Source organism: Falco peregrinus, chromosome 2 (assembly GCF_023634155.1).
Source record: "Falco peregrinus isolate bFalPer1 chromosome 2, bFalPer1.pri, whole genome shotgun sequence".
Taxonomy (NCBI): Eukaryota; Metazoa; Chordata; class Aves; order Falconiformes; family Falconidae; genus Falco; species Falco peregrinus.
This window is the reverse complement of record NC_073722.1, coordinates 46,984,902-47,010,571: the sequence shown is the minus strand read 5'-3', so window position 1 is coordinate 47,010,571 and position 25,670 is coordinate 46,984,902. Positions and strand designations below refer to the sequence as shown.

The window sequence follows — 25,670 nt, the reverse complement described above, 5'->3', positions numbered from 1 at the left end:
AGAAAAAGTAACACAAAAAGTAGTAATTAATAAAATCAAATTGATACATGAGTCCTACTACCATACAAAGCTAGTCTCCAAGCAAGACAGAGCAGAAATGGCTCTACTTTTGAGAGAGCTTGTGATTATTAGAGGTCCCAAAAGAATATAGTCTTCAGTCATTTGTTTCCATTCACTTCCATCCCTTCAATAGTCTGGGGGCAGAGAGCCTCTTCTGGATCTATAACTTCCCTTTCTTCTAAGTTTCTACATGTAAATACTCAAGTAGCTATACACTGAACTCTCAGATGTCATCAATAAAGTAGCTCAAACCCAGGTCTGTTTCTTAGCCAATGTTATAACTCCTTCTAAAGCATCAGAACATCTACAACAGCAACAAAACAAATCCTTGGATGGAAAGCAAACCATGCAAATTGAACCAGATAAGCCCAAACAAAGGCGAAACAGAACACTAGTTTGGATACAATCTCCACCTTCCACTGAAGGCACAAAACTGCCATTTTAAAAGCGATGTGACAGGCTGGAAGTGTTAACTAAACTCAGGTAACTTAGGTTCTGTACAAAAAGCATGAATATCTAAAACAGTATTTCCCCACTTCACCAGTTAATTTTGAATCAAGAGAAAGACAAGTTCTACTGCCCTGATCGGGATCGGTTAGAGGGACTGTTATCTGCAGCCACCTTGTATCTGCATTTTTTGTAACCTAGTTCTCTTCTGTGTGCAGAAGTGCTTTGCTACCTATTAGAATGGATCACACAATCAGGTGGATTTGGGTTTTCATGAATGATCTTATTAAGGTATTCTAGGCAGAAATGGTAGGATGTCCTCTCTGTAAACATATGTAATATTTTGAAACCTACTTCCTTCTACTTTAATTGCAGCATTAGGCACTATCATCAGTGTGACTTTCAAGTTTATGCAAAGTTTTCAGTTTCCTGAAATGACGCTGAAGACATAGCAGTTCCTCAGTGTTGAATACTGCAATAGTATTCATATTTTCCATCTCTTAATTTGAGAATTACAGTATAACCATAGTAGGGAATGAAGCTTGATAACTGGCACAGAAAACAGAAATATAACATCAGAGACTCATCATGTCTCTTCTGTGGTAAGATATATTTGGCTAAAAGTCCATAAACCCAGTCATAATAATCTCATTTCTTCCAGAGAAGTAATTTCACATCCCTCAGTGTTGCACAAGACTTCTTGCTACCTATGTTAGAGGCCAAGGAAATTCCCCCTTACCACTATACAAGACACAAGGTTACTTACAGAAGAACTGGAAATAGAACTCATGCCTCTCAAACATAAGACAGATGATTTACCATACAGCTTTTTGTAATGAGTATGTCAAAATCTGTATTTAATACAAAACCCTTTCCTTCCCGGAACCAACAAACTGAACTGCCAATGCTTCTCTCAATTTAACCAAAGACATTAAAAGGTATGTGTCATCTTGCATTCATTTTCATTCTTAATACTAGCTTAAGTTGCAATGATCTAAAAAGATCCTATGTTGAACCACAATTAATTCAGTTTCATATAACAGAATTTGTTTTTCAGTTTTTCTTTATAAGGTTCATACCTATTAATGTTTTCTAATGCAATTATCCTATAACAAAGTCAGCCATTCAGTAGCTGAAGAGTGTGGCAATGTCACCACTAACTTTCTGGTCCTTCTGTGGGTATTATGGAATAGCACTGCTACAAGAAAATGAGAACTCATGCTTCTTTCGGTGCATGGAATTGTACTGCAAATGGATCAGAGGGTTGTAAGGAAGAAAAATGACGGTCATGACTTTGAAATAATGAGCTAGAACAGCAGTACTGTTTTTATACTTCCAAGAGGCTTCCTAAGAAATGTTGTTATTAGGCATTTATTTATTCTATCTTGTCTTGGAGCATAATCCTCTCAAGAGGACCTAATTTCTGTCCCAGCAGACTGCACACTGATAGTGATTTTCACAAGCTTTGGTAACAAGCTTCTTTTGAAGCTCAGCAAAAAAATCTAGGTAGGCAAACAGTTTTTGAGGAGTTCAAAGACAAGGGAACACACTGAAGGAATTGAGCCACATCTTCAGAAAGAATGTACAAACTAACTACAAGTAGACTGCCATAAACAGCATGAGCATATGCATGCATATCTACTATATTTTTTTAATGTATGTAAAATAAATGGCTAACACAAAGGACTATTAGATTACATAGGAAGATACCAACATGACTTATATTTAAAGTACAAGGGCATTATCATCATCTTGTTTACACTGCTCATCTACATTCCTTTCTTTCTCTGTGTCTAGACTAAGATTTGATGCAGGCATACCTTGTCAAGCCCAGAGTATTATGGATTCTACAGTAACAACTGGGTTTTGCCAACTAAGGAAGCTTCTTGAAGTACAGAAATGAGAAGAGGCAATCAACAATGATAAATAAAAGAGACTAACCTCATCTCTGTGCTTCTGACAAAAGACCAAAAACTGAGATACTGCATCGCCCTTTCGGCTTCGTGGAGTAGATCCTGGAGTTTTCTTTCTATTGAGAGGGGAGCCTATCCCTCTTTTGGATTCTGCCTGTTCAGATGACTTTTGAGGAGTAGTATTCTTAGTCCCTGGCTGATTGCTTTCTTGCGTATCATCAGTGGCAGACAATTTTGATGTCCTTCTCCTCCTCTTGTTAGGAATGCCAGACTCCTTCATTGATTTCAGATTTTGAGTGGTTTCTTCATTTGAGTAAGATGACTCATCTATCTCCTCCAACGGTTCCACAGCAATGCCAACTTCCTTTGCCACTCGAGGATTAAGATGAGGTCTGTCCCTAACATAGATGAAGGTGTACTTGGCCTTCCGTTCTTCCACTGTCATGCCTACTGCTTCACTTGCTTGTTTAACACCCATCTCCCACTGTGGCCGCAGCTTCCCTGAAACAGGCTTTAACATCTGCAAGATAAGATGACAGTGTGAGAAACCTGCCCACTTTTGATTTCAAAATGCCAACACTAACACAGAACAATTCCAGGAGATTAAGTGTATTTGATAGTACTGACACCATGCATGAATCAACAACAAAGCAAAAGAGTACTGATTTTTAATAACCAACAGTGGTAAACCATCCCATCCTCTGCATCTGTAAGTGAAATACAGGACTACAGGCCTCTGTAAAACAAGCTGTCTTTAAAGCTTTCTAGAATATCTATTTATATCTGTACATACCTGTAACAGTAAAATAAAAAGCTGCAAATTTTGTCTGATTTGGTAGCCTCTTACCTTTATTTTCTCTGCTTTAGTGAGGGCTTGTTTTGCACTTTCCTGGCATAACTGTTCAAACTGGTCTTTTTCTTTGAAGGGCACAAGGCTCTTCTCAAATATCCAGGCTCGCTCTGGGGCATCTCCAAAAAACTGAACATGATATTGACGAAAACTCTTTTTCTGTCCTGAAAAAGAAAAAAAAAATGTATTTAAAATACAGCTTAGGTTGTTCTGTACACTTTCAGACTTGAAGTCTTTTGTAAGCTGCTATAGTTACCATGATAAAAGCACAGTAAAACTGGTCAACCTTTCAAGAACCACTTAACTGGCTTGAAAGTCTCTGAGCTATGATGTTTGATACAAAAGCCCAATAGTTTAATTCCAAACAAGAACATGCTTTGCTAAATTAACTTAAGGTTACAATTGCCTTTCAGTGCTTTCCATGTATATTAACTTACATGTAGGTCTGGATGTTTCTGAAAATTCTGCATTTGGAAAAGTTTCCGAGGCTCGGATAGCTTGTGCATCCAGCCTCACTTCTGATTTACCTAAATTTTATCTTTTAATATTCTTGATCAGAAACACATACTTAGCTAGTTTTAACACTTGCCGTCACAACTTCATCTTAACTAAGCTTTTAAGGAATCAAAGCCAGAAATGAAAAGGATTTGCATGGTGGAACGGAGAGAAGGAAGGTATGAGAACAATTCTGAAACCTAGCCAAGAAACATTCATTCTTCAAAGATTGTAAAGAGGAACACTGTCTCACTGTAGTAAGACATAAGCATACAATCTTCCCCTTCTAAAGATCTCAGCTATTGTACAACGAAGGGGGAAGACAACACCTTCAAAATTCAAAGTTCACAGTTAACAAAGAACTTCTAAAAGGTAAGAGAATCAGACTTAAGATGTCCTCTAGCATCTGCTTAATTAAATCTCACAGATTTGGCATCCAAGTGTTCAAGTTAGGGTCTCATTTAAAAATAGAAAAGGTTTTAACTGCAACGATCCACACTTCTGTGTTTGTAAATTCAATCCTGCTAGACAAGGATCAGTTACACCCCCTGCAGTATCTATAGTTCTTCAAGGTGTCACCACATTAGTATGTCTAACACATAGTCTGAGAGGAAGAGGAAATGAGGTAACGATGTCTACCCAGTAAGAACAAATTACAGTCACAGTTCTGTTACAGATGTCTTCATTCTATGTCTAGATTTTGCTAGGTTATTCTCAATTTCTTCTGCCTTAATCAGCAAATACATCTAGTTGATTGCTTCATGCACTATTATTAATGAGGTTTCCAGACTTAGAAAGAACTTTCATTTCATAATTACTCAGCCAATAGTTATTTTTAAAGAGGCTCGATCTTGTCTCAAGATATGTAATCTGGACTGGTAATATGAAATCAACCTAATAAATGGTATGTGCATAAGTTTTATTAAGCATTACATATATATATATACTAGCCATTACATACATAAACATATATATAACATACATGACAGCTACAAGAACAATGATGACTCATTTGAGATCAGATATGAGAATCTAGAGGAATGGCACAGGGAAAGGTCTTGGGACTATATGCATCATACATCTAATCCAGTAGTCTAATACCTGTTCCAGTAATGCAGTCAGGAGCAATTCTTTTGCACAGTAATTACTTTGTCCTCATCAAGAAAATGTTGCTTGACTAGGGACTACTGAGTTCCAATGTCAGTCTATGATGAAATTAAGGATAATATTTGTATTTTACCAGGATGGCCTAGCTGCAGAGAGAGATGGCACTGACTACGTTTACAACCACCTGTAAAGATCTGCCCTTGAGCAGCCAACAGCCCCGCTCCAGGCAGACACAGACACTCTATTCCTTTTACAATGTAACACTGGAAAGCTGTAACTGCCTAATTAAGAAGTCTCAACAATAGTGCCTACCACCAGAATCATTGAACCTAATCATGTACCTTCAGGTATCTTCAGTGGGCTGAAGACAGGATCAATGCTCCTGGATAAAATAATGGAATTCATTAAGGGCTGTTATATACAAAGACATAATTTCTGGCTCAGAATTCTGGAACCACTAGTTATTGAAGGTTTGGGAGAGTATGCTGGGGACCCACCACTATTGTCTTTTTCTGTATCCTAGCATCTGTGGTTGACCACAGTCAGAGACAGGATATTGAATGCGATGGAGCTTTAGTCTGACTCGGTATGGGTCTTTTTACATGAAAATGTACATCCCCCCAAGTCAAAAGTTACAAACTTTTAAGCCTAACCAGCTGGAATGACAAAATCAAGTATTAGCATCCAGAAACACTGATTGTTTATAAATGCTGTTTTTATCTATATATCCCATATATCCTATCCTAGAAATGAGAAATACAGAGAGCTAGCTGAATACTTCTACAATTTCCAGATAAAAGAACTTTTCGGTTTGGAACAGGAGGCTTTTGATAGTGCCTCAACTCTGAATGGTAGGTGGAAGATAATACAAGACTGGAGCTACATACTGATGGGAATAAGCACATCAGTGTGCATTCATCAGTCATGATGGTTGCCCAAACCTAGTGAAACCTCCTGAAGGCAGGCCCCAAGCCAACTCCAGAGCACATATCAGAAGTGGCCATCATCTGTATTACTTCAAATAGATGGAAGTTAGCAACTCACAAGTACATGGGCCTTTCTTTCTGTTAGTACTCCACAGGTTACATTCAAATGCATGGCATTGTTTTTTTGCTAGTTCTATTTCTATAGTTTCTTATAAAAAGCTACCAGACATTCTTGATAATGAAGCATAAACCTCGCTCCTTTCAAGGAGCAGAGTAATTCAGTTAGGAACAAAATAACAGCTTTATTTCTCTCAAAATCCAGCTCTTCTATCTCATAATGGACCTAATAATCCAAAGGCTAAAATCAGAGGGGCTGCCTGATCAAAACTCTGAAAGACTGCTACAAGAAATACTTGTCTGAGGAGTCTATAACAACCATTCTAGCAATTGCATGAATGCTTGAAAGGGTTACCAAGAAGAAATTTAGTTTACTACCAACACCAAGTCTAGCTATAATCCTAGAGATCTTCATTCAATTTGTTCTTAAAAAACTCCTATGAATGAGATCACACCATTTCTTCAGGCAACCCATTTGAATGCTGCATTATGTTTATCCCTTCCAAGTTATTTTTAATATGTAGTCTAAATATTCATCGCTACTAAACTCTCTTCTCCCCGGAACAGGAAGGGTTTATGCCTCTTCTTTGCATGTCACTTATTTAAGGCCAGTTACTGGGTTCTCCTTCAGCATCTCCTTTCAGAATAAACAGCCCCAGTTTCTCCAGTTTGCCTGTGCAGGTAGACTCCCAGATTTCTGTTCATGCTGTTCTCAGAAGCTTCTGTTTGGTCCATGTTTCTTGACATGAGATGGCCCAAACAGGAGGAAATGAACAAAGCATTGCCACTGGAAAAGCAAAGGATCTACTTTATGGTTTTTTATAAGCAGCACTATTAATTCATGTCAGTGTGACTGTGGTCTTTCTGCAGAGAAATCTACAATGCATTATCATGACTCTCTGTTTCGTTCCTGCAAAAATGCAGCTTTCCACTCATCTTCCAGCTTGATCACCCACTACTATAAAAATCCAACACTTACTGCTACTAACTGCATGGTTTTTCAGACCATACCTCTAAAGTGTCAAGATTATTCTGATTTCTAACCCTGTATGCTTACAGTCCCTCCACACTGGAAATTTGTAATTCCAATGCAAATTTTAGCTGTATATTCTAGTCCATTTTCCAAGTTCTCAATGCAACCCTTGAAAACTACATAAAAACAAAAACTCCTTTCCCAGACTTAGAAATACATAGTTCAAAGCTACTGCAGTCTCTAGCAACAAGGAAATGCCCTATTCTGTTTGTAACAACAGAAGCCAATACTTTCACTTGATCTAACAAAATACATGAAAGTATTTAGAAGCATAAATATCAAAACAAAGGTAATGTGCTCCTACTTTGGTTTGATATTGCTAATAACTTCTTGCTTTTCTCATTAATATGCAAGTTTTCTTGAGTCAGTTTTCATATTTTCTAAATTTTCAGTACAGTTTGGCATAAACACAATAAAAAACAGTTTAAAGTGTTCAGCTGGAGCTAAAACTAGTGAGGGATACAATGGGCAGCAAGATCTTCTGTAAATACAACCATAGCAAAACGAAGGCTAAGGAATGTTCACTGGGGCAGGCGACTGAGCGACAGGCTGGGGTACTCTATGACTTCTCTGTCTCAGGGCTTTGTTTTTTAAAACTGTGGCATCTGTCCCCAAGTCTCCAAGTCCCTTAGTCTACTGATTAAGGCTGTAAGACAGAGGCACTACCCACAACACATTATGGAAAAGTCAGGGAGCACTTAATCAAATCAGACATATATGAGATTATGGGACCACATGGGATGCCTCAGAAGGAGCTGAAGGTGTTGGCCAGTGTGATTGCAAGAGTGACCTCTATGATTTTTGAAAGGCCACAACCATCAGGGGAGACACCCAATGACTGGAAAAAGGCAAACATTGCAAACATTGCACCTCTGTTCAAGAAAAACAGGAACAATCTGGGGGAACTACAAGCTAGGCTGACTAGCTTACTCTCAATGCCTACAAAGATAACAGGGCAAATTCTCCTCAAAGACATGTCCAAGCACATGAAAGACAAGATGTCTGGGAATAGCCAGCACAGACTCACCAAGGGCAAATTGTACCTAATCAACCTGATTCACACAGTGCTAATATAAAAGGCAATGGACACAGGTTGAAACAAGGGAAATTTCAACTAGATAAAGGGAAAAGTCTTCTTGCCATAAAGGCTGCCAGCTGCTGGAACAAGTTGCCCAGAAAGGCTATAAAGTCTCCATCCTTGGAAGGCATTTAATATTTGACTGGACAAGGCTCTGAGCAACCTGCTCTAACTTGGAGACCGTATGACTTGCAGAGGTCCTTTCCAGCCTGTACTATTTTATCATTCTACAACCAGCACAGATAAGCCTCAACAGTTTCACTTATCAGAACAGAAAACAAAGCAGCAAATAGGATTAAGAAATCGTACAGATTCCTACTTAACAATGTCACTAACACTTGGTAATCCTTGCATTCCAAATCAACTAATGTTGTCTGTAGGTAACCGTATTGATTCTGTGAATCACGGAAAATTTAGCTGCCTGAATTACAGATTGCTTTTATTAAAGCATAATCATCAGGAGTATTTAATTCCCATTAGCTTTCAAAACAATTTTTAGTCCATATCACTTTCTCCAAGCCTCTCCATAAAAACATTGGCAAGTACCATCAGGTAATTTTTTTAATAAGACTCCACACAGTTTCATAGATCACAATTTTGATACATTTTGGAGAATGTTTCGAGTTAAAAAGATGAAGAGTGGAAAAAAGGCTCTGTCTGCTATATGCTCAAGAATAGCATTCACCTGATTTTAACATTCCTCTTGTCAAAATGGAGCTGATTCAGTTACTGATACAACTGAATAGACACAATGAAGAACAGAATTTTCCCAAAATAATGGTTATGTATACCTGAAGAAATCTGGAAGTTTGTAGCAACACTCACATACCTTTTAGTTTAGTGTAGGAATGAAGAACAGGATCAGCAGAAACCATACATGGCCACCATGGGAAACCAGACACTTTTGACCACACTAGATCTCCTATATTATACTTCAACAGATGGACTTTGTCTTCTTTGATGATACTTTGAGTTGGATCCCTCTTAGCAGGAGCCTTAAAAGATTAAAAAAATAAACAAACCAAAAAACAAACAAAACAAAAAACTATCACCATATTTCTCCAGATGTGCACTAGGATTACTAAACAGCACACAAAAATAAACAACAAACTACAGTTCATACTCTGTTTAAACATTCTCATTATATGTAAAAACACAGAGTGGTAATGGAAGGAGGGAAGTAAGAAACAGTTCAGCAGAACAAAGAGCTATCATGTTTACTAACAAGCAATAATTATATTACACATGTAATAAAAAGTTTACATTGCAATTTTTGTTCTCTCAGAAAAAAAAATCCAAGTTCCATTTATGTTCTTGGTTTTAGTTAGAAATACTGGCTAGTAAGCTGTGGTTTGCCTTTATCTTTTCAAGTAACTGCTGAGACCATCAGGAATGCTTAGTTTAATTTCAAACACATTAACTGAGCACTGGATGTAGCTGTGGAAGAGCCAACCTCCCTCTGTATTGAGTATTATTAAGTTTAGCAGCATATACACAAAAGTGTTCTTGGATTTAAGAAAAAATAAAATTAAAAAAATCCCTAACTAGAAGACTGAAATACTGTCTTTATGTCTGAATAGAAATTACATAAATACCCAGTTAAAAACCCCTGAACTCTGTCTTTCTACATACTGAGAATTTGTGACATAAGCCCTTCCCCACACCCTTTTGCAAGATTTTCTTTTTCTGTTCCACTTTTAGCAGTAAAAGTTTGTGAGTGCTCAGCTGGTGCTCTAGAGCTATTTTAGGTATTGGAAAACAATTACAGAACTATTTCCATTCCAAGTGAAAGCTTTAAGTACAAGGGAGTTTTGTGTTCCTCTACAATAGATACACATTTTAACTGCATTATAGCAAAGTTCAGCAACACAGACATTTATTCACCAACTAAAACCATTTCATCAAGTTAAGTACATTTTGTATTTTTGGCTTCATCTGTTCTTTTGATAGAAATAACGAATGCCTTTATCTAGGTAAGCACTAACTCTGGATGTAAGAAAGCAGAGAAAGTGTCACATTACAGATAGCTTACAAAAAAAAAAAACCCAAACACACATTTTTAATTTGATTTTTCATTTTTATAGTCCTAAATAGTTTAACATACAGAAGGCGGATGAAAGCTTCAGGCTTTCAGTAGTTTTAATGTTAGAGCTGGAGCAAAATTCTGGTTTAACTAATTAAAGTGGCAAGAAGAGAGAACACCTTTAAGAAACCAGAAATCTAGAATGCAGAAACAAGTATTTGAAGCACTATGTTGACCCAGAGTAGATAAGGTTACTTAGTACAGGTTTTTAAATCCACAGAATACTACCATAACTAATTACACATTATTTTCCAAACACAAACAACAAAAAACTTTGATGTGCTGCAACAACACAGAGATTTTTTTGCAACTCAAACACAGAAGTACATCCAGTCAAAAAACCTAAAGCTTAATGTATTCAGAAACTTCTTTCCTCAAAGCTCTGAAAGCTGTGCCTGGTAAACACACATGATGCTATGTCATCTGATCGTTAGGGACAGTTACTCATCAAGTGATTCAGCTTTTCTGATTAATTCAGACTTGGTTCATGTGCCTCTAGCTAGAGCCACGTTCCCATGTCTCAAGGTTTTTGGCTCTCTAAGGATTCTGTAAGACTCTCAGAAAACCCTTCTCACTGAGCTTGCCTCAAGTCCAGCACTCTCAATAGACCTAAAAGATTCCAAGCAGATGTGAAAAATCAAATGCTGCTTCTAGCAGTTAAACGTAACAGGAAAAGTTATGCTTAAAAGCTAAAAATTAAGAAATACATGCTGAGAACAGGTCTGGAAAAACATTAATCCTAACACACACAAAATGAATTCAGCAGTTAAACTAAAGAGGTGGGATGAAAATATTTTTCAGTGAGTTAACTTTTCAGAAATGTAAAAGTTACTCAGGATTCTGAATCTCATTTTTAATTTATGAGTCCCTGTATTTTTCAGAAAGTGCAACTAAGCTGCAAGGATTTACGACTACTGTCTGAGGGAACTGGCTGGAATAATGAAAAGGCTCTAGCAGTGCTTCTTATTGCAGCATAATCTAAAAAGGGTGGCAGTACAAGGGTGAACATCGCATTTCAATGTATCTAACAAGCACTTCGCAAATTTTAAAAATGCCCAGAATTCTTGTACTATACTGGATGACAGTAAAAAAAAATTACAGGCTCTGATAAAACCTGCAAGCTTTATCTATATAATGCCTGCTGTGTTTATGCTTTTTGTTTTACTGATAAAATGTGCAGTCTAAAAGAACAGCACAGAATTAATCTATTGTCATATGAGCTCTTAAAAAAATTCTTTTAAAACCCATAGATAATATCACCATGAACTCGTTCACTTTCATCTTACTTCTCCACATCACTCTGATGTAGTTCCACTTTCTCATTCTAGAAATTACTCTATTTAATACGTATCTCAACACTGAACAGTGAGCTGAAATTCCTGTCATGTACTTCTGAGACAAGCAGCTGTATGACACCAACATCTCTTCAACACTCCTCTCAAAAACATTTCTGCCAGCAGAGCATTAAATGCTTAACTATTTAAGTTCTTTTAAAACACCAGAAAATGCTAGATAATGGAAGGCAGTCACATGCATAATTTCACTTCAGTATCCAGGTTGGGTTTTTTAATTTATTGATGGGATGGGTGGAAGAGGGCGTTTCTAAACAAATTTGCCATCCAGTCCCCTGATGGTGTCTATGTTCTCATAAGACAACAGTGGGAGCTTCTTTACGAGGTACTTGTACTCTGCAGTTTTTAAGAACAGCAGATCATCATTCAAATTGCAAAGTGGTATAGAAAAAAGTAATTTGGCTTGAATGGTTTTTTTTTCCTCCAGAAGAAAACAGGAATTGTTGTTTAGGTAAATTTTGATTCCTAATAATATATAGTCAGACAAAACAGGGCATCTGACTATGCATCTGTGCAAGACGAGAAGGCAGGACTCGAAGTGCTCTTTTGGTGGTCTGTGTGACTGCACTAGAAGACAGGGAATACCTCTTCCTGCCATAACCCATCAATTCCTTCTGTGATGATAGTTAAGCAAGCAAATTAAGATAGGAGACTCCTGATTTAGAGCATAACTGTAAAGCAAGGGAACGTCACACAAAATCAAACTACTTTAAAATACCTTCCCCTAAATTCTTGGTTCTCTACATCTTTCTGGCACTTCATTTCTTGAAAATTGTTCTCCTTTAACTAGATATCCTATCCATACATGTAAATAAAGCAAAACCTGTTGGGCTTTCCGTGCTGCAGAAGAGCACAGAACAGTCTTTGCTTGCCGTCATTGCTAAGTAAGCCCGGACTGCTCTGCGTACACCCCATCCTGTTACCTTTTACTGCAGTTTTGACAGAAGTAAACATACATTCAGTTCCAGAATTTCCCCTCCTTCTCCTTCCTCAATTATAGGCAAGCCCTGTAGCCTCCAAGGTAACTGCCACCTCAATTACCTTAGACCGAAACTTTAAACCAGTTATGCTAAACAGAAAGAAAAAGCTTGTGATTGTACTTCTTTTCTACTTTGGGAAAGAATTTCAGCATTTTTTTTCCCCTTTCAAACAGTAGACTGCAGAGAAGTTACATAGACAGGCAATCAAAGCCTCGGTGAGCAGGTGATGAGCCCCCCACAGACCAGCCCTAACACTGAATACACAGACCATTTGACAGGCTCTGCACTACTCAGTATGGCAGACATCGTAATTCCAGGCTTTCTCGATTAGTATCCTAATGAAAGACTGGCTCTGAAAGGCAGCTAAATGGATGTTAAGTTTATTTTGTCCATGAAGGCACAGAGTGTGGAAAGGAGTTAACTCCCTTACTACAAATGAGTTTTTCCGTGAGAAATTATGCCTTGGAGAGTACCAGTATCCTTGAAAATTCATTGGGGCCAGCAGCTGCAACAGGCTGAGAAGGAGAAAAAAAAAAAAAAAAAAAAAGAAAAAGAAAAAAAAAAAGTAATGCCTTTCTTCTTCCCTTAACATTTCACAGATTTGTTTGTCATTTCACTCAACACTTTCATAAGCCATGAGTGACAGGCAGATTGAGAAGATTTTATGACAATGCTGTCAGCATCCTATCAGCCCAGAGAAATGGCCTGGCTATAGAAAACATTGGTATTTAATTAACTTTGCCTACAACTGATCAAAAAAATCCAATCAGTTTCCATTTAGTTCTGGTCTGACTAATGAATATGATGGTGCAAGAACACACAGTGAGTGATGGGTAATTTTAAATCTTAAAACTACCTTAAAATTACCAAAGAAAAACACCTTTAAGGGCAGCACCTTTGCTGTACTAAGAGCTTTAGGTTTGTTTGTAGACTCTGTTATGAAAACACCATGATGAGTGTTTAGTAAACAAGGGACAAAGGTAATTTTAAAAAACCCAAATACCTAAAAGGCTTACTAGTTGGTGTCAAGAGAGAGATAACTTTATTTCTCTTAAAGTGATTAGTGGTAGAGATACTAATATTATCATTATCTATTTTATGTATATACGCAAGGAATTATAATCCCTCAAAATTATTAAAAATTACCTTAAGCATCAAAAAGCTACTATTTCACTATACAAACTTGAAAGCTATAGAAATCATTAAAAATATCTTCATCGAACTGTAAATTGTCAAAAAGGGATTAAACAAAGAACGATGTTGAGAACTGGTAATGAATACACCACCAGAACTTAATATTGGACAAAACAAACAAACAAAAAAACCCAAACACCACAACACAAAACCAAACACAACAACAATTAGGACAAGTAAAACCTGTAAATGCTCTCCCTAACAGGGAAGTACATATTGAACAACTTGCAGATATCTGATATCCTCCTTTCTGTTTTCATTTTCAATTCAGTTCCATCCTATATCAAAGAACTTCTACTGGACTGCACTACAATAGGCAGTCATGCTACAAACACAGACTGCTGGTGGTCTGCTTGTACTCCAAAATAAAAAACAATCTACTAGCATTGCAAAGAAACTAAAAATAATCAAGGTCCCTAAACAGAATATGCAATTAAACCATACTTTGAATCAAAGTCAGAACACACAGACAGTCAAGCATGTTCTTAACTATGGAAAGGTAACATTGCCTGCTGACCAAACCCACATATTTTTCTGGTCCTGCTATCTACTTGTGCTGTGCTTCATCCACCAACACTCCTATTTTCTCCCATGGGCTTGTGTAATAAAAATAAAAGTAAAAATGTTTTCTCTTCTCTTGCCTCTCTATCAGGAAAGATAGTGAACTAAGGAAATGGTTGTAGAACAAACTTCATTCCTTTCAGAGGTTCAGGAGAGGTGGTAAATTTGTCTGGACACAAAAGGAACAACAGAACAGAAAAGTTTAGTTTTGTAATGCTGTTCTGTCACTTCAGAACTCGCCAATGATTAAGGACACTATAAACAAGCCAACAAACAAAATATGTAATAGGGCAATGATTCCAAATGTTTCTTCCTTGAAAAACCACCATCACAATTATGTTCTTAGGAAAGCTCTTGCTTCCTGAAAAATTCAGGAATTTCATTTGACAAAAGACAATCACCATCCAGTCTTCAGGCAAAGGAACGAAGGAATGCAGTTACTTTCCCAATGAATGATGTCCTGTCATTCAGGACAGAGAAACAGCTTTTTCTCACTATGTGACAGAGGACAAAAAACTCGTGAAGTCAAATCACTTCAAAACCAAAAATTACAACTACAGCTGATTAAAATCCCTGCAAAACCCTCAATATACACTATTGCTTTGAATGAACAGGGTGGCAACTTAACACTGTTAAGAAAAGGCCAGTGTTCATTCTAAATGATATAAAAATACAGTATCATCACAAACATAAATGCTGTAGTGTTTGGTTTTGGGGTGGTTTTTTTTTTAAGAATATAACTCACATATTACAGTTCATCTGTTTATCCCAGAAGGACACATCCTTAGAGGCCCCATGTTTATCCAAATAGCTCCCACCTTCTGGGATGTGGGGAGTATATTTAGGTAGTAAAGCACAAGTCACTGAAAGTATTAAGAATAAAAATAAGTTTTTGCACTTTGTCTTGTTATGTTTGTTTATTATTTCATGTAAGAATGTTGTGTCATTACAGTTCCAGCAAACCACTGCCTACAGAGGGAATACTTCAGGCAGAAGACTGAAGAGTAAACCAGACCCTCACAAGAGGATTAAGAGAAAACGCTGAATTATTACTACAAAATGGAGAAGAACAAGGAAATACTATGAAAAAAGCAGTGAGCTGGCAAAGTTTTAGGTTCCATCTTCAGTAAAACAAAAAGGGACATTTCAATAGAGCATCCAAGGACTGCTGCCCTCAAAAGGCCATTGCATCAGCCTCTGCACAATCACATCTGCAACACTCTTAAAACATGCATTATATTGTGCAGAGAGGTAAAGACTGAGGGGGAAGAAGACATGAAAAGTCCAGATCAAAACCAAAAAAATTTAACAAACTATACCAGGGGCTGGTGTGTTAGTTTTTCAGATTTCTAACTGTTTTATACCAAGCCAGACGTTTAACTAAAACCTTCCAAATTCAATTTTGTGAGCAATTACATTAAATTTATTTCTTCAAGTTATGTTTTCCTTTCTTCTACTACTAAGCACTTACTTCTTTTCCCTTGTATTACTAAAAGAGAGTCAAGTCTGGCAGTATTAAGGATTATATTTGCAGAAGACACTACATTTGAGTCATCCTGCCACAACTAGGATTTATTTTTCTTGAATGTACTTAGATGCTAAAGCTTTAGAAAAAGAGGACAAAAGGGCTGAAGAAAATTACTGTTCTACTTGCAGATCCCCCAAAAACTTTTCTGTGCTGGCTGAGGCTCTTTGAAACCAAATACAAGTTTCATGACAACAGGTTTGTCTCCTCCATTTCTTTCCACAAATTTGTCTAAAGCAGTTCGTGGACAGCATGTTATTACTATGCAGGACCCTCCCCTCCAAGAGGGAAAGAAAGCAGAAGACCATAAAAATCTAAGTTAAACAGGAATTCATAATGTAGATTATGGATTTTAAAACAAGATGAAAGCTCAAATTTGTATTTCAAATCAACCACTGAACTCCTGGTTACATTTTGCTTTTTTTTCTGGCTTTGGTTCCCTCATAAGCAAGTCTCCAGGAGATGAGAAATTTTTTTAAGATGCTTTTACATTTTAAAAAAATCTGTCTCTCCACATCAGCAATCTCCCTTTAAACAGACACAATATGAGCAAGTATTTTAGAAATAAAACTTAACATGGTATTTTAGTAACTAGGCTAAAATGCTTTTTTCCAGAATTAAGAGTTGAAGAGAAACAGATTCAATCATTCAAAGACAGATCCAGTAAAATGCAAGTTATGGAACGCTTCCCAACCCTCAATCTTCCTTAAAAATGTAGAGAGCAGTTTCTTTCAGCTGCTTTACTGAATTTCTGCATTTACATTTAGATGACCTCTTAAATTTTAAGTTACATGCTTATTATTGAGTGGTTCCATGTTTCAGAAATTAGATAAGGTTGATCAGAATGAATGAAACCTCTTTTATACTGGGTATTAGAAAAAGATTTCTGCCTACATCCAACTTCTCTAACCTTCATCCACCCTCAAAAATTTAAACTTTTGATGTGGTATCTGGGTATGTAAGACAGTGTAGATATGAGATGCTACAGAAGTCTGGAAAAGCATAACTGTAGAGCCATGAAGTTTGGCACAGGAAACAGTTATTTCTGAATAATTTCCATATGAATTTCACATAGGATAACAGAATGAAAGTTAATCATCTCGGAATACCTACAGATTTTCAGAATGCCATATCCATATGTATTTTGTTATCTGCATGTACAAAGGAATCTGTTATCGGGGCCTTACTCATAGCGGTTCCCCATACCCTTATAGAGTTCAGTAGGAAAGTTTTTCCAAAACACTTTAACAGATACCCTCCTCTTGACAGCCCACAAACATCCAAGGTAGCACAGGCAGATGTGTTCTGAATCCTAATATTCTTGGTAAAAGACAGAAAAAAAAGCCTAGCTAATACTGCAAAGAGGCACCCAGATTTACAGAACATTTGTTTTCTGATGAAGGTAGCTACTTACCTTGATACTTTTTTGCAACAAGAACACTTCTGAAAGAAGTTGTCTAGGCTTAAACAGAACAAATACTGACTTGGCATAAAGGGGCTCTGTTAGTTAACTAATAATGTGACAGTCAAAGTACTACTTTGCCTTTGAGATTAGAGCTTTAAAATGAATCTCCATACCTAAAAGCAGGCACAAGAGGTCTCTGTCCAGGTTGTGTTGTTACATATACCTAGTAGGTCCTCCTCTTCTACAGATTAAAGGCAAGTAAACATGATCAGTGTTTATCAACCTAGGGGCAAGTGGGGGGTTAAAAACCAAAAAAAACCCCTAAATAGACATTACCTTGATTTGGCAATGCTGAAGCATATTCCTGAAACATTTCTTTATTTTCAGCAATAAGGATGTATAGAAAACCTTGGAAACCCCAAGCAGAAATGCCCCAACCCCACATTAAATTAAAATAGGGCAGACATTGCAATAAAACATCACGAAGCACATTATCAAAGTGCTGTCAATTCCATGAGACCCAAGATCCCAAGTTTTTTTAGGTCATCACTAGCATCCTCAACCTACACTCAGGTTGACATTATCAAAACAAAACAACAACAAACAAACAAACCCAAGCTTTTCTAGCCTTAGTTGCTCTTACGAAGTCACAAATTGACTTCCCTTCTTCATACAAGTGCAGTAGGGCTTGTTTGGTCTGTGCAAGATCCAGTTTTCCTTCTTGCACTGGGCCGTCAAAATAAAGCATTTTTATGAACTGTCTTGAGAAGGGAATTAATTCCTTATTATTAACAACCTACACTTTTAGCTATTGCCCATTTTATTATGCACAAGAGAACAAGTCCTGTAGGTACTTGGTATTCACAAACAGCAGAAATATAAATGTTAGCCCGGCTGGACCTTTTTATTTATAGTAAGAGGATAACAAAATATGGTTATAGACAAAAAAAAAAATAAAATTAGTGTCTGTGAACAAAGTTCTCTTTTGGAGATCCTAAAGTTCACGTGCCCTACATGAAATCCATTCCAGAACAAGGAAACTTGTAAAGGAGGCTGGTATCACTGTTTCAAGACACATCAAAATATTTTGCTTTCACTACTTTGCCTAAGGGTTACTACAAAGCATCTTTCTTGACAAAAGTAGGCTTTAAGGGCCAGAAATGACATCTGGTACAGATCACTAAAGTTTCCCAAAAATTTGCCTGTAAATCCATCCAAGTAACATAACCCTGAACTGTAGATCTAACTCTCAGCTAAACATGAAAGTTAGACATGCATTATTTTGGTTAAGCAGAACACGGAGCAGAGCAACAGAAAGGCTTCACCATATCTTGGACAGAAAAGCAGTGAAAACAAGCAAATTCCTTGCCACACCAACTGGTAATGGTCAGTACAATGTGAAGAGGAGGTGCTGAAAGAACAGTATCCATTTAAATTATTACACTACCAGCACAACAACTAAGAATAAGTCTGGTCAACTTAAAAAACAATTAAAGCAAGTCTCATTAACCTCTCAACTGCGTTATGGCTCATGACTGTGTTATCTCAACAATCTGCTGTTGAGATGTAAAGCGAAGTTAGTTCTTCCAGAGGGTAGCCTGGCTTACCACTATTTGATCTGTCATGTCCACCACAGCGCCCAAAAAGACAAAATAAAAAAAGTCCTGGAATGCCCAAACCAAAGATGACTATGAAACAATGCAACAGTTGCTGACATTCTTTGAATCTGAGTTAGACTACATCTGTTCAGCTCTTTTCCACAGAAAGCTGGCTCAGTGTTCAGAAGCACTCAGAAATCAAACAAATGCTAAGTATTATTTATAGTGAAAACTAATGAAATTGAGAACAATATAGAAAATTATTAACATGCCACTGTATGCATCCAAAAGACATCTGTATCTGGAATGTCCTGTTCTGTTCTGGTCCCTCATTCTCAAAAGAAGAGACAGCAGAACACAAAAGGCATCACAGTTCACAAAAAGGATGATATCAAGAAGTAACATTCTGGAGCAGCTCCTGTATGTTGAACAACATACTAGGACTCTTCAAGCTGAAAATGAAAATTGAGCAGTTTGTGAGAAATCTGTATAAATTTGTCCATAATCCCTACTTCTGGTATTATGAGAGAATCAAGTGAAACAGGTAGGTGGCAAATTGAAAAGGAAAAAGCTGCTCTACTGCTTTATTACTTAATATCACGGATGCAGGAAGTTCACACTGCCTCTAAAAGAAACTGAGGCCTTCTATGAATTTAGCCATCTACAGCTATTAGATAGAAAGTCACCAGCCCTAGAAACCTGAGTCACAAACTGCTAGAGGCTGAAAGTATTCCAAGAGAGCATCCCTCCATGATTTGCCAGGTCTATACTCTCCATTATGCATTCTCCGCTGAACCTCACCCCCAAGGTGAGGTGCTGAATTATACGGCTCCTTGATCCAGCTTGATAAACCTATCTTTATATAGCATTTTTGTCATCACTTCAATATATTATTTCATATTTGATTTGGATTCCTCCACCAATGTGTTATGAAGAGAGGAAAAAAAAAGTATTTACATATTGAGGCGACAGTTTTACGCAGAAAGTATACTTAATTCAGCCACTTTTATGTACAAGAACAGAAAGTCTGGTGTGAAAGGCCTTGAACAAATACTTAAGCTTTCTGTAATTAATTTTGTATCCACTCCAAGAATACTCATGGCTTCTAGTCTCCCTCCAAACCAGTATACTCTTGACACTGTATGCTTTTTGGTGCTTCTTAACCTACAAGTAGTTCTTTAAGATAATTTTTCAATGAGGTGTTAAGAACAAAAAATTAAAGTTCCAAAGTAACAATTACTGCTGCACATTGTTAGCTGCTTAGCACAAACAAATTTTCACGGCATAGCTGAACATAATCCCTTACGAACAGCTAACGCAAAGCAGTAGCTCTGGAACCCTTCCAAAGAGGATAAGAAGCTATTTCTCTTGTTCCTAAAAGGATCACCCAGAAGAGATTTTTAGGGTTACTCCTACTCCTTTGGGATTCTGATGACATCAGCCAGCCAGCCTGTTATCAATTGCCTGAAGACAAGATCAGACACTTCAAGAACAGCCTATTAAAAAAGAAAAAGCAATTGAGTTCACTTTACCCTACAACTGCAGAACTTGACTCCCATGGTAGTTTAGCTGCTCGTTTTATGACAAGTTCAGGATTTGTACTTGACCAGGAATTTCTAAGAACTGATGGTGAAAAATACTCAAGCAAGTCCTCATTCTGAAAAAGACACATTTATTTGACTTTGTTTTTTCTTTTTACTTTTTTTTGAAAAATAAAACAAGTCACCTCAGGGATCTGGCTGTAACACCTATAACAGGATAATCGGAGATTTCATGAGCACAACTCTCCAGTCTTACAGAGGGAACTTGGTTTCTGCTCATCTCTACTGACTAGATGCAAGCTCCACAGCAACATCACCACCTTCAGCGGTCCCCATCTTCCTGCATTTAGCCAGCACAGAAGCATAAAAAGCAGCAGCTAATCTTCAGACTGCTTCTGGTTCTACCCTTGCTGGATTTCTAAAACTTTGCCATTCACTGGGAAAGGCACTATAACATTACGTAGATAGCGGATATAGTGGAGTTGGCTGGTACATTTTTTCTCTGAGAAAATGACATAGCAACATAAATACAAGACAATGACTAGTGGAATTTCTCCAGTTAACTTGCACCTGCACTCTAATGTAGCTGCTGCAAAGTCATTATAGACTGTACCAGGCAGAAAGAGTAACAAACTGCCCAGGTTTCTGGTGTAATACTAGAAGAGGGCTACAAGACAACTGGGTAGGAAGCTATGTGGAAGGTAGAGCTTTTGGATCATGTACATTTTACACAGCTGGAATACCTAAACTAGGAAGTGTAGCAGCGTGTGGACTTCCAGGTTTGTTCTGGACACAGTTTTGCTACTTTTCCAAGCTACTGCACTGTGCTAGAAGTCATGCCAGGAAGCCATGCCAAAAGGGCAAATTGCCACTTGTAGGCCCAAACCGGCTTATGCAGAACAAGCTCAAGTGTGCCAGTATCACATACTGAGCTGTTCTCAGGGTTAGGGAGCACAGACCTACTTTGGGACCATCGGCATGAGAGCTGCAGATATATGTACTCTATTCCCCGTATAGCAACTCTGGATTGCTCTAGGGCCTGGGCTTGGATTACTTCATATTAGTATATGAAATAAAATCTCTGCCATTCTCCTCCAAACAGGATTGTTTCACTTCTAACGAAAGCATTGAGCGAGAAAAATCTAGGTAAGTCCTCATTCCTAACTGGCTGCGTGTTGCAGGAACCGACAAGAACAATGACTCAAAGAGCAGCCAGCCACCACAAAACCTAGCACTGAGGCATACTGCCATTCTCATGAGCAGCACTAGAAAGTGGGCAACTATCAAAGCCCATGGGTTTGGCATCGGTTCAAACATCTAACATGTGACACCTACCACCAGTAACACAGAACATTCGGAGGTGGTGTCAGACCACTATCAGTGTGGTGCCTTGGCACAGAAGTTGTGAAACCAGGACTTATCAGAAGAGGCCTGGATTTTAGAGTAAACTCCTCAGGTAGAGAGATCCTAGAGGTAGGGGGGGAAGAAGGATGAAAGGCAGGACAGAAGGGAGGAAAGAGCCACAGCTTGTCCCACTTCCTCTCCGCTACCTTGGGAAAACAAAAGCAGTACAAGCTCTTTCTCGGAGGCCTGGAAAAGGTGGTGATTTACCAACAAAAACCCAACTCATGTCAGAGCTGGGCAGATCACGTTTATTTCCAACTGAAAACTGACTTGCAGATGAAGTTTTTAACAACCTTCCTTTATGTTAACAAAAAAATGCCCAAACAACAAGAAAATCTGACAACAGAGCACTGGAACATTTGTTAAATGATATGCCTCTCACCTCAGCAAGATAGTAATCTGCTATGTCCATCAAACACAGATATAATTACCTTACACAAAAGGCAGTATTTGAACCATGGTGATTTTTGCCAAATCAAAAAAGAGCTTGGACAACAAGGAAATTGAGAGAGAAACCAGCCCAGAAATAAAACCAGACAAACAGGTTTTACATTAACTTGCAACCTACAATAAACAGGTACCTAAGTGCAAAATTAATCAGCTTTTACTCCTAATATATTTCTCTAACTTGCACTTTGCAGCCAATCAGCTACATAAAACCATAGTGTGATGCGCTAACACTAAAGCTTTGGATGTTGGCAATGAAACAACAGCTAGAGCAGGGGCTTGAAACAAAACAACATTGATATTGAGATACTATAGTTATGAGCACAGAGAATACATGTGCGTCACTAGTCTACATGCGGACAAAGATTTGAAAAATCTCCTTCAGCATGTTCCCTAGTATTGTGTTTTTCTTATTTTAAATCTGCAGTTGCAAACCCTCCCTGCAAGAGAAAGGAAAGCCCCAGACTTTTTACAAGGAGTTTTATCATAAAACAATATGTGTGACCTTCAAATGCTTTTCCTTTTGCCCTTTGTGCTTTTTTAAAGTGCCCTATGCAAGGGGAAAAAAAAAAAAAAAAAGGAAAAAAAAGCCAGAAGCATGACCCTCTGTTTCAAGTGCTCTGAAAAGAATAGGGTTATAATACTGCAAAGTCTGAGCTCAACCAGGTGGCTGTCCTGGTAGTTTGGCAGCTCATGTGTTCGGCACAGGAGCAAACAACCCCATCGATCTCCAGCCATCAAATCTCAAGCATTCTGGGAAACAGTGTTGACATGGTTTTCTCCCAACCATTTCTGGCCAGAAGACAATGTGCAAAAGCCAGATGAAGCTTTTTTTTTTTAACCTTAAATGAACCGCTCACCAGGAAAAATTAAAGGCCACCCGTAACAACCAATGTGAAAGGCCTCAGAATAAACTGTGTAGATGGACATATTAATACTGCCTCTTCTTTCTAAATTTAATAAAATAAAATGCCACACAAATATGCTAGTTGTTGATACTAATAAATACAGCACCTTTTAGTTCAATTTATCCTCATTAACAATGAGCAGGACAAAGAATTACTCCAATTATTGACTGTGCCCATACTTTTTTACCTCTGAGTAGAGATTTGGAAAATTCTGAACCAATTAGTGTTACAACATTCTGTTTAACAAAATTAAGGGAAACAAACTCTAATAAAATGACTGAAAACATCAGTATTAATCATTCTAGAATGAAATATATTCAAATCATAAACAAATGGTAAATTATTTTTGATACAGAGTTCTGTGAACTCATTAAGTAGTTTTAATGAAAATAAGGGTAAATGAAATCAGTAAAGCATCAGCTATGTGTGTGATTCTCTGCATGTGTAACCTTGGGAGAAAGTAAGAATCAACATTAACTAGTAAACCTGCAGTTGACAGGAAACTGTAACATAGAGTTTGCATTTAAGATGTGTAAAAAGAGGACCTGTTCACTAGCCAACACATTCATAAATGCTTACCACTGCTACACAACACTATTCTGAATTACTCACTGAGAAATCTAATATACATAGAAGTATCCCTGCTACGTAGGTTTCTTCCTCAGAGATAAAATGACTGCAAACCACATTCCTTTAAAGGGAATCTAGCAACAAAAACTAAATAAAGGGGGGAAATGGCTCCCAGCAGCATTCTTATTTACAACTTGGTAAAGTGAAATGTCCATTTCTGCCCATGTTTAAAAGAAGCCAAAAACAGGTGAGCTTGACCGCAAAAGTTAATGGCATTTAATGCAAGTATCTAGATCTTTCCAATGAATACAACTCACTAGGTTATAGCAAGCAAAACCAGCTCTTTTCAGATGACAAATAAAGGTAGGGACTAACATTCCAACTGCCAAAATCTGACAGTAAAGAGCCTCACTTATCAGCCAACTGACAGCTGAGTAAATGTTTCTTTAATTAAGAACAGGAATATAGAAATAGTTTTTCTCTGAAACATCTGGTTATTAGGAAGCCAGAATAGCTCATGCCCAACAGTTAAAGGCTATCTTTAAATTCAGAGGCCTCCCCAAATCCCTTGCCCCGGTGCACATCCTGGCTAGGTCTTTGCTGCATGTCTGGATGAAGTTTCTGTTTCATACATCCCATACTATCACACCCTGATTTCATAGAATCATAGAATGGTTTGGGTTGGAAGTGACCGACCTTAATGATCATCTAGTTCCCCACCCCCCACCACGGGCAGGGACACCTTCCACTAGACCAGGTTGCTCAAAGCCCCATCCAACCTGGCCTTTGCTCTGGAGATTTATTTTAATTATAAGGCAACAGAACTTACGGTGTACTCCTAGTTTCACCAATAAACACGGATCAGAACCACAGTGCATCTGTTCCTTTGTTGAGACAGAGAGTATCACAGAAAGCAAACTGTTTATGGGAAGCACCTACTGAAATACCCGAAATGAAGATTAGCATATAAACAAACAAAATCTCAGTATGATTAACAAACCTAACAAAAGAAAGAATGTAAAAAAAAGTACTACCTTCTTTTCAGTAGGGCTTGAAGTCTTTGATACTAGTGCTGCTTCAACAAGACCCTGCTCAAGTAAGGAGTCATATTTTATGCTTCTTTTCCTGTTTCTCCTCTCCTTGTTTGCTGGCTTTTGTTCATTTTCCTCTGACTGAGACACATCTGCACCATTGTCTCCACAAATGGAAGATTCAAAAAGAGGCTTTCCATTCATGTATGTTTTAGTGATTTTCAGCTTAATTTCTGGAGAGCCATTCTTGATAGGAGTAGTGTTGGGTGGTGTTGCAACTCCCTTGATTTCCTGGGGTTCAAAGCGCAGCTTGGCATCTTGGGCCCCAGACTCGCCATTAAACACACGAGAGGTTAGATCTTTCAATTTATCAGCTGGAATAAACGGAAGAGTCTCATGGCCATTATATTTTTGCATGACACCTTCTTGGAGGGTGGCAGAAAGTTGTGCTTTGCCCAAGTAGACAGAACACTCACGATTCACTTCACAATTCTGAGTTTTCCCATTGGTATTTCCAAGGATCTCTGGTACCTGCTTCATTTTGATGTAGTTAATTTTTCGAGTTAACAGTTGAGAACTTCTTTTGATGCTAAAGTCCATTCAGCCCAGATGTTTCCAGTCTTACTCTGCTATATTAAGAGGAAAAGACAGAGAATATTTTTAATAATACAGAAATGTCAAAAGCTACCAAGTATTCAGATAGGTATGTCCCCACCAATACAACTCAATGTACTTCAAGTTTTACTAAAAAAGTGCTGTTTACAATCTTCATAACCAAAATACTTCAATATATATATTAATATGCATTACGAAAAAGTAAAAACAGATTGATGAATCATCAATTTTATTAAAGCAAAAGCAGAGCAAAACCACAGCTTTAATTTTAACTATCTGTTAACAATCTACAGCATGAGTCTTACCAGTCTTACCCACACTAATTAATCAAAGGCATTGGACTGTTCAAAACAAGTAAGAGTTAGACCTAAGATAATATCATTAATAACAACATAAAACAGATGAGTCTATTTCTAAGAGGTTGTGCCAG

General features: G+C 37.6%; 1 protein-coding gene across 10 annotated transcripts in view; it reads right to left on the bottom strand.

Annotated features, from left to right (window-relative positions):
• The window catches only part of NSD2 (nuclear receptor binding SET domain protein 2), a 102,478-nt gene that overhangs the window by 37,154 nt on the left and 39,654 nt on the right, over positions 1–25,670 (bottom strand). For 8 of the 10 annotated variants that reach the window (XM_055796813.1, XM_055796815.1, XM_055796818.1 and 5 more), the window contains 4 exons: positions 24,629–25,254; positions 8,856–9,021; positions 3,268–3,434; positions 2,449–2,940 (listed from right to left, as the gene is read on the bottom strand). In XM_055796813.1, the coding sequence (XP_055652788.1) occupies positions 2,449–2,940; positions 3,268–3,434; positions 8,856–9,021; positions 24,629–25,225 (1,422 nt within the window). In that variant the 5' untranslated portion in view covers positions 25,226–25,254. The remainder of the gene's footprint in view (positions 1–2,448; positions 2,941–3,267; positions 3,435–8,855; positions 9,022–24,628; positions 25,255–25,670) is intronic. The other 2 variants (XM_055796817.1, XM_055796816.1) reach the window with 1 other exon arrangement.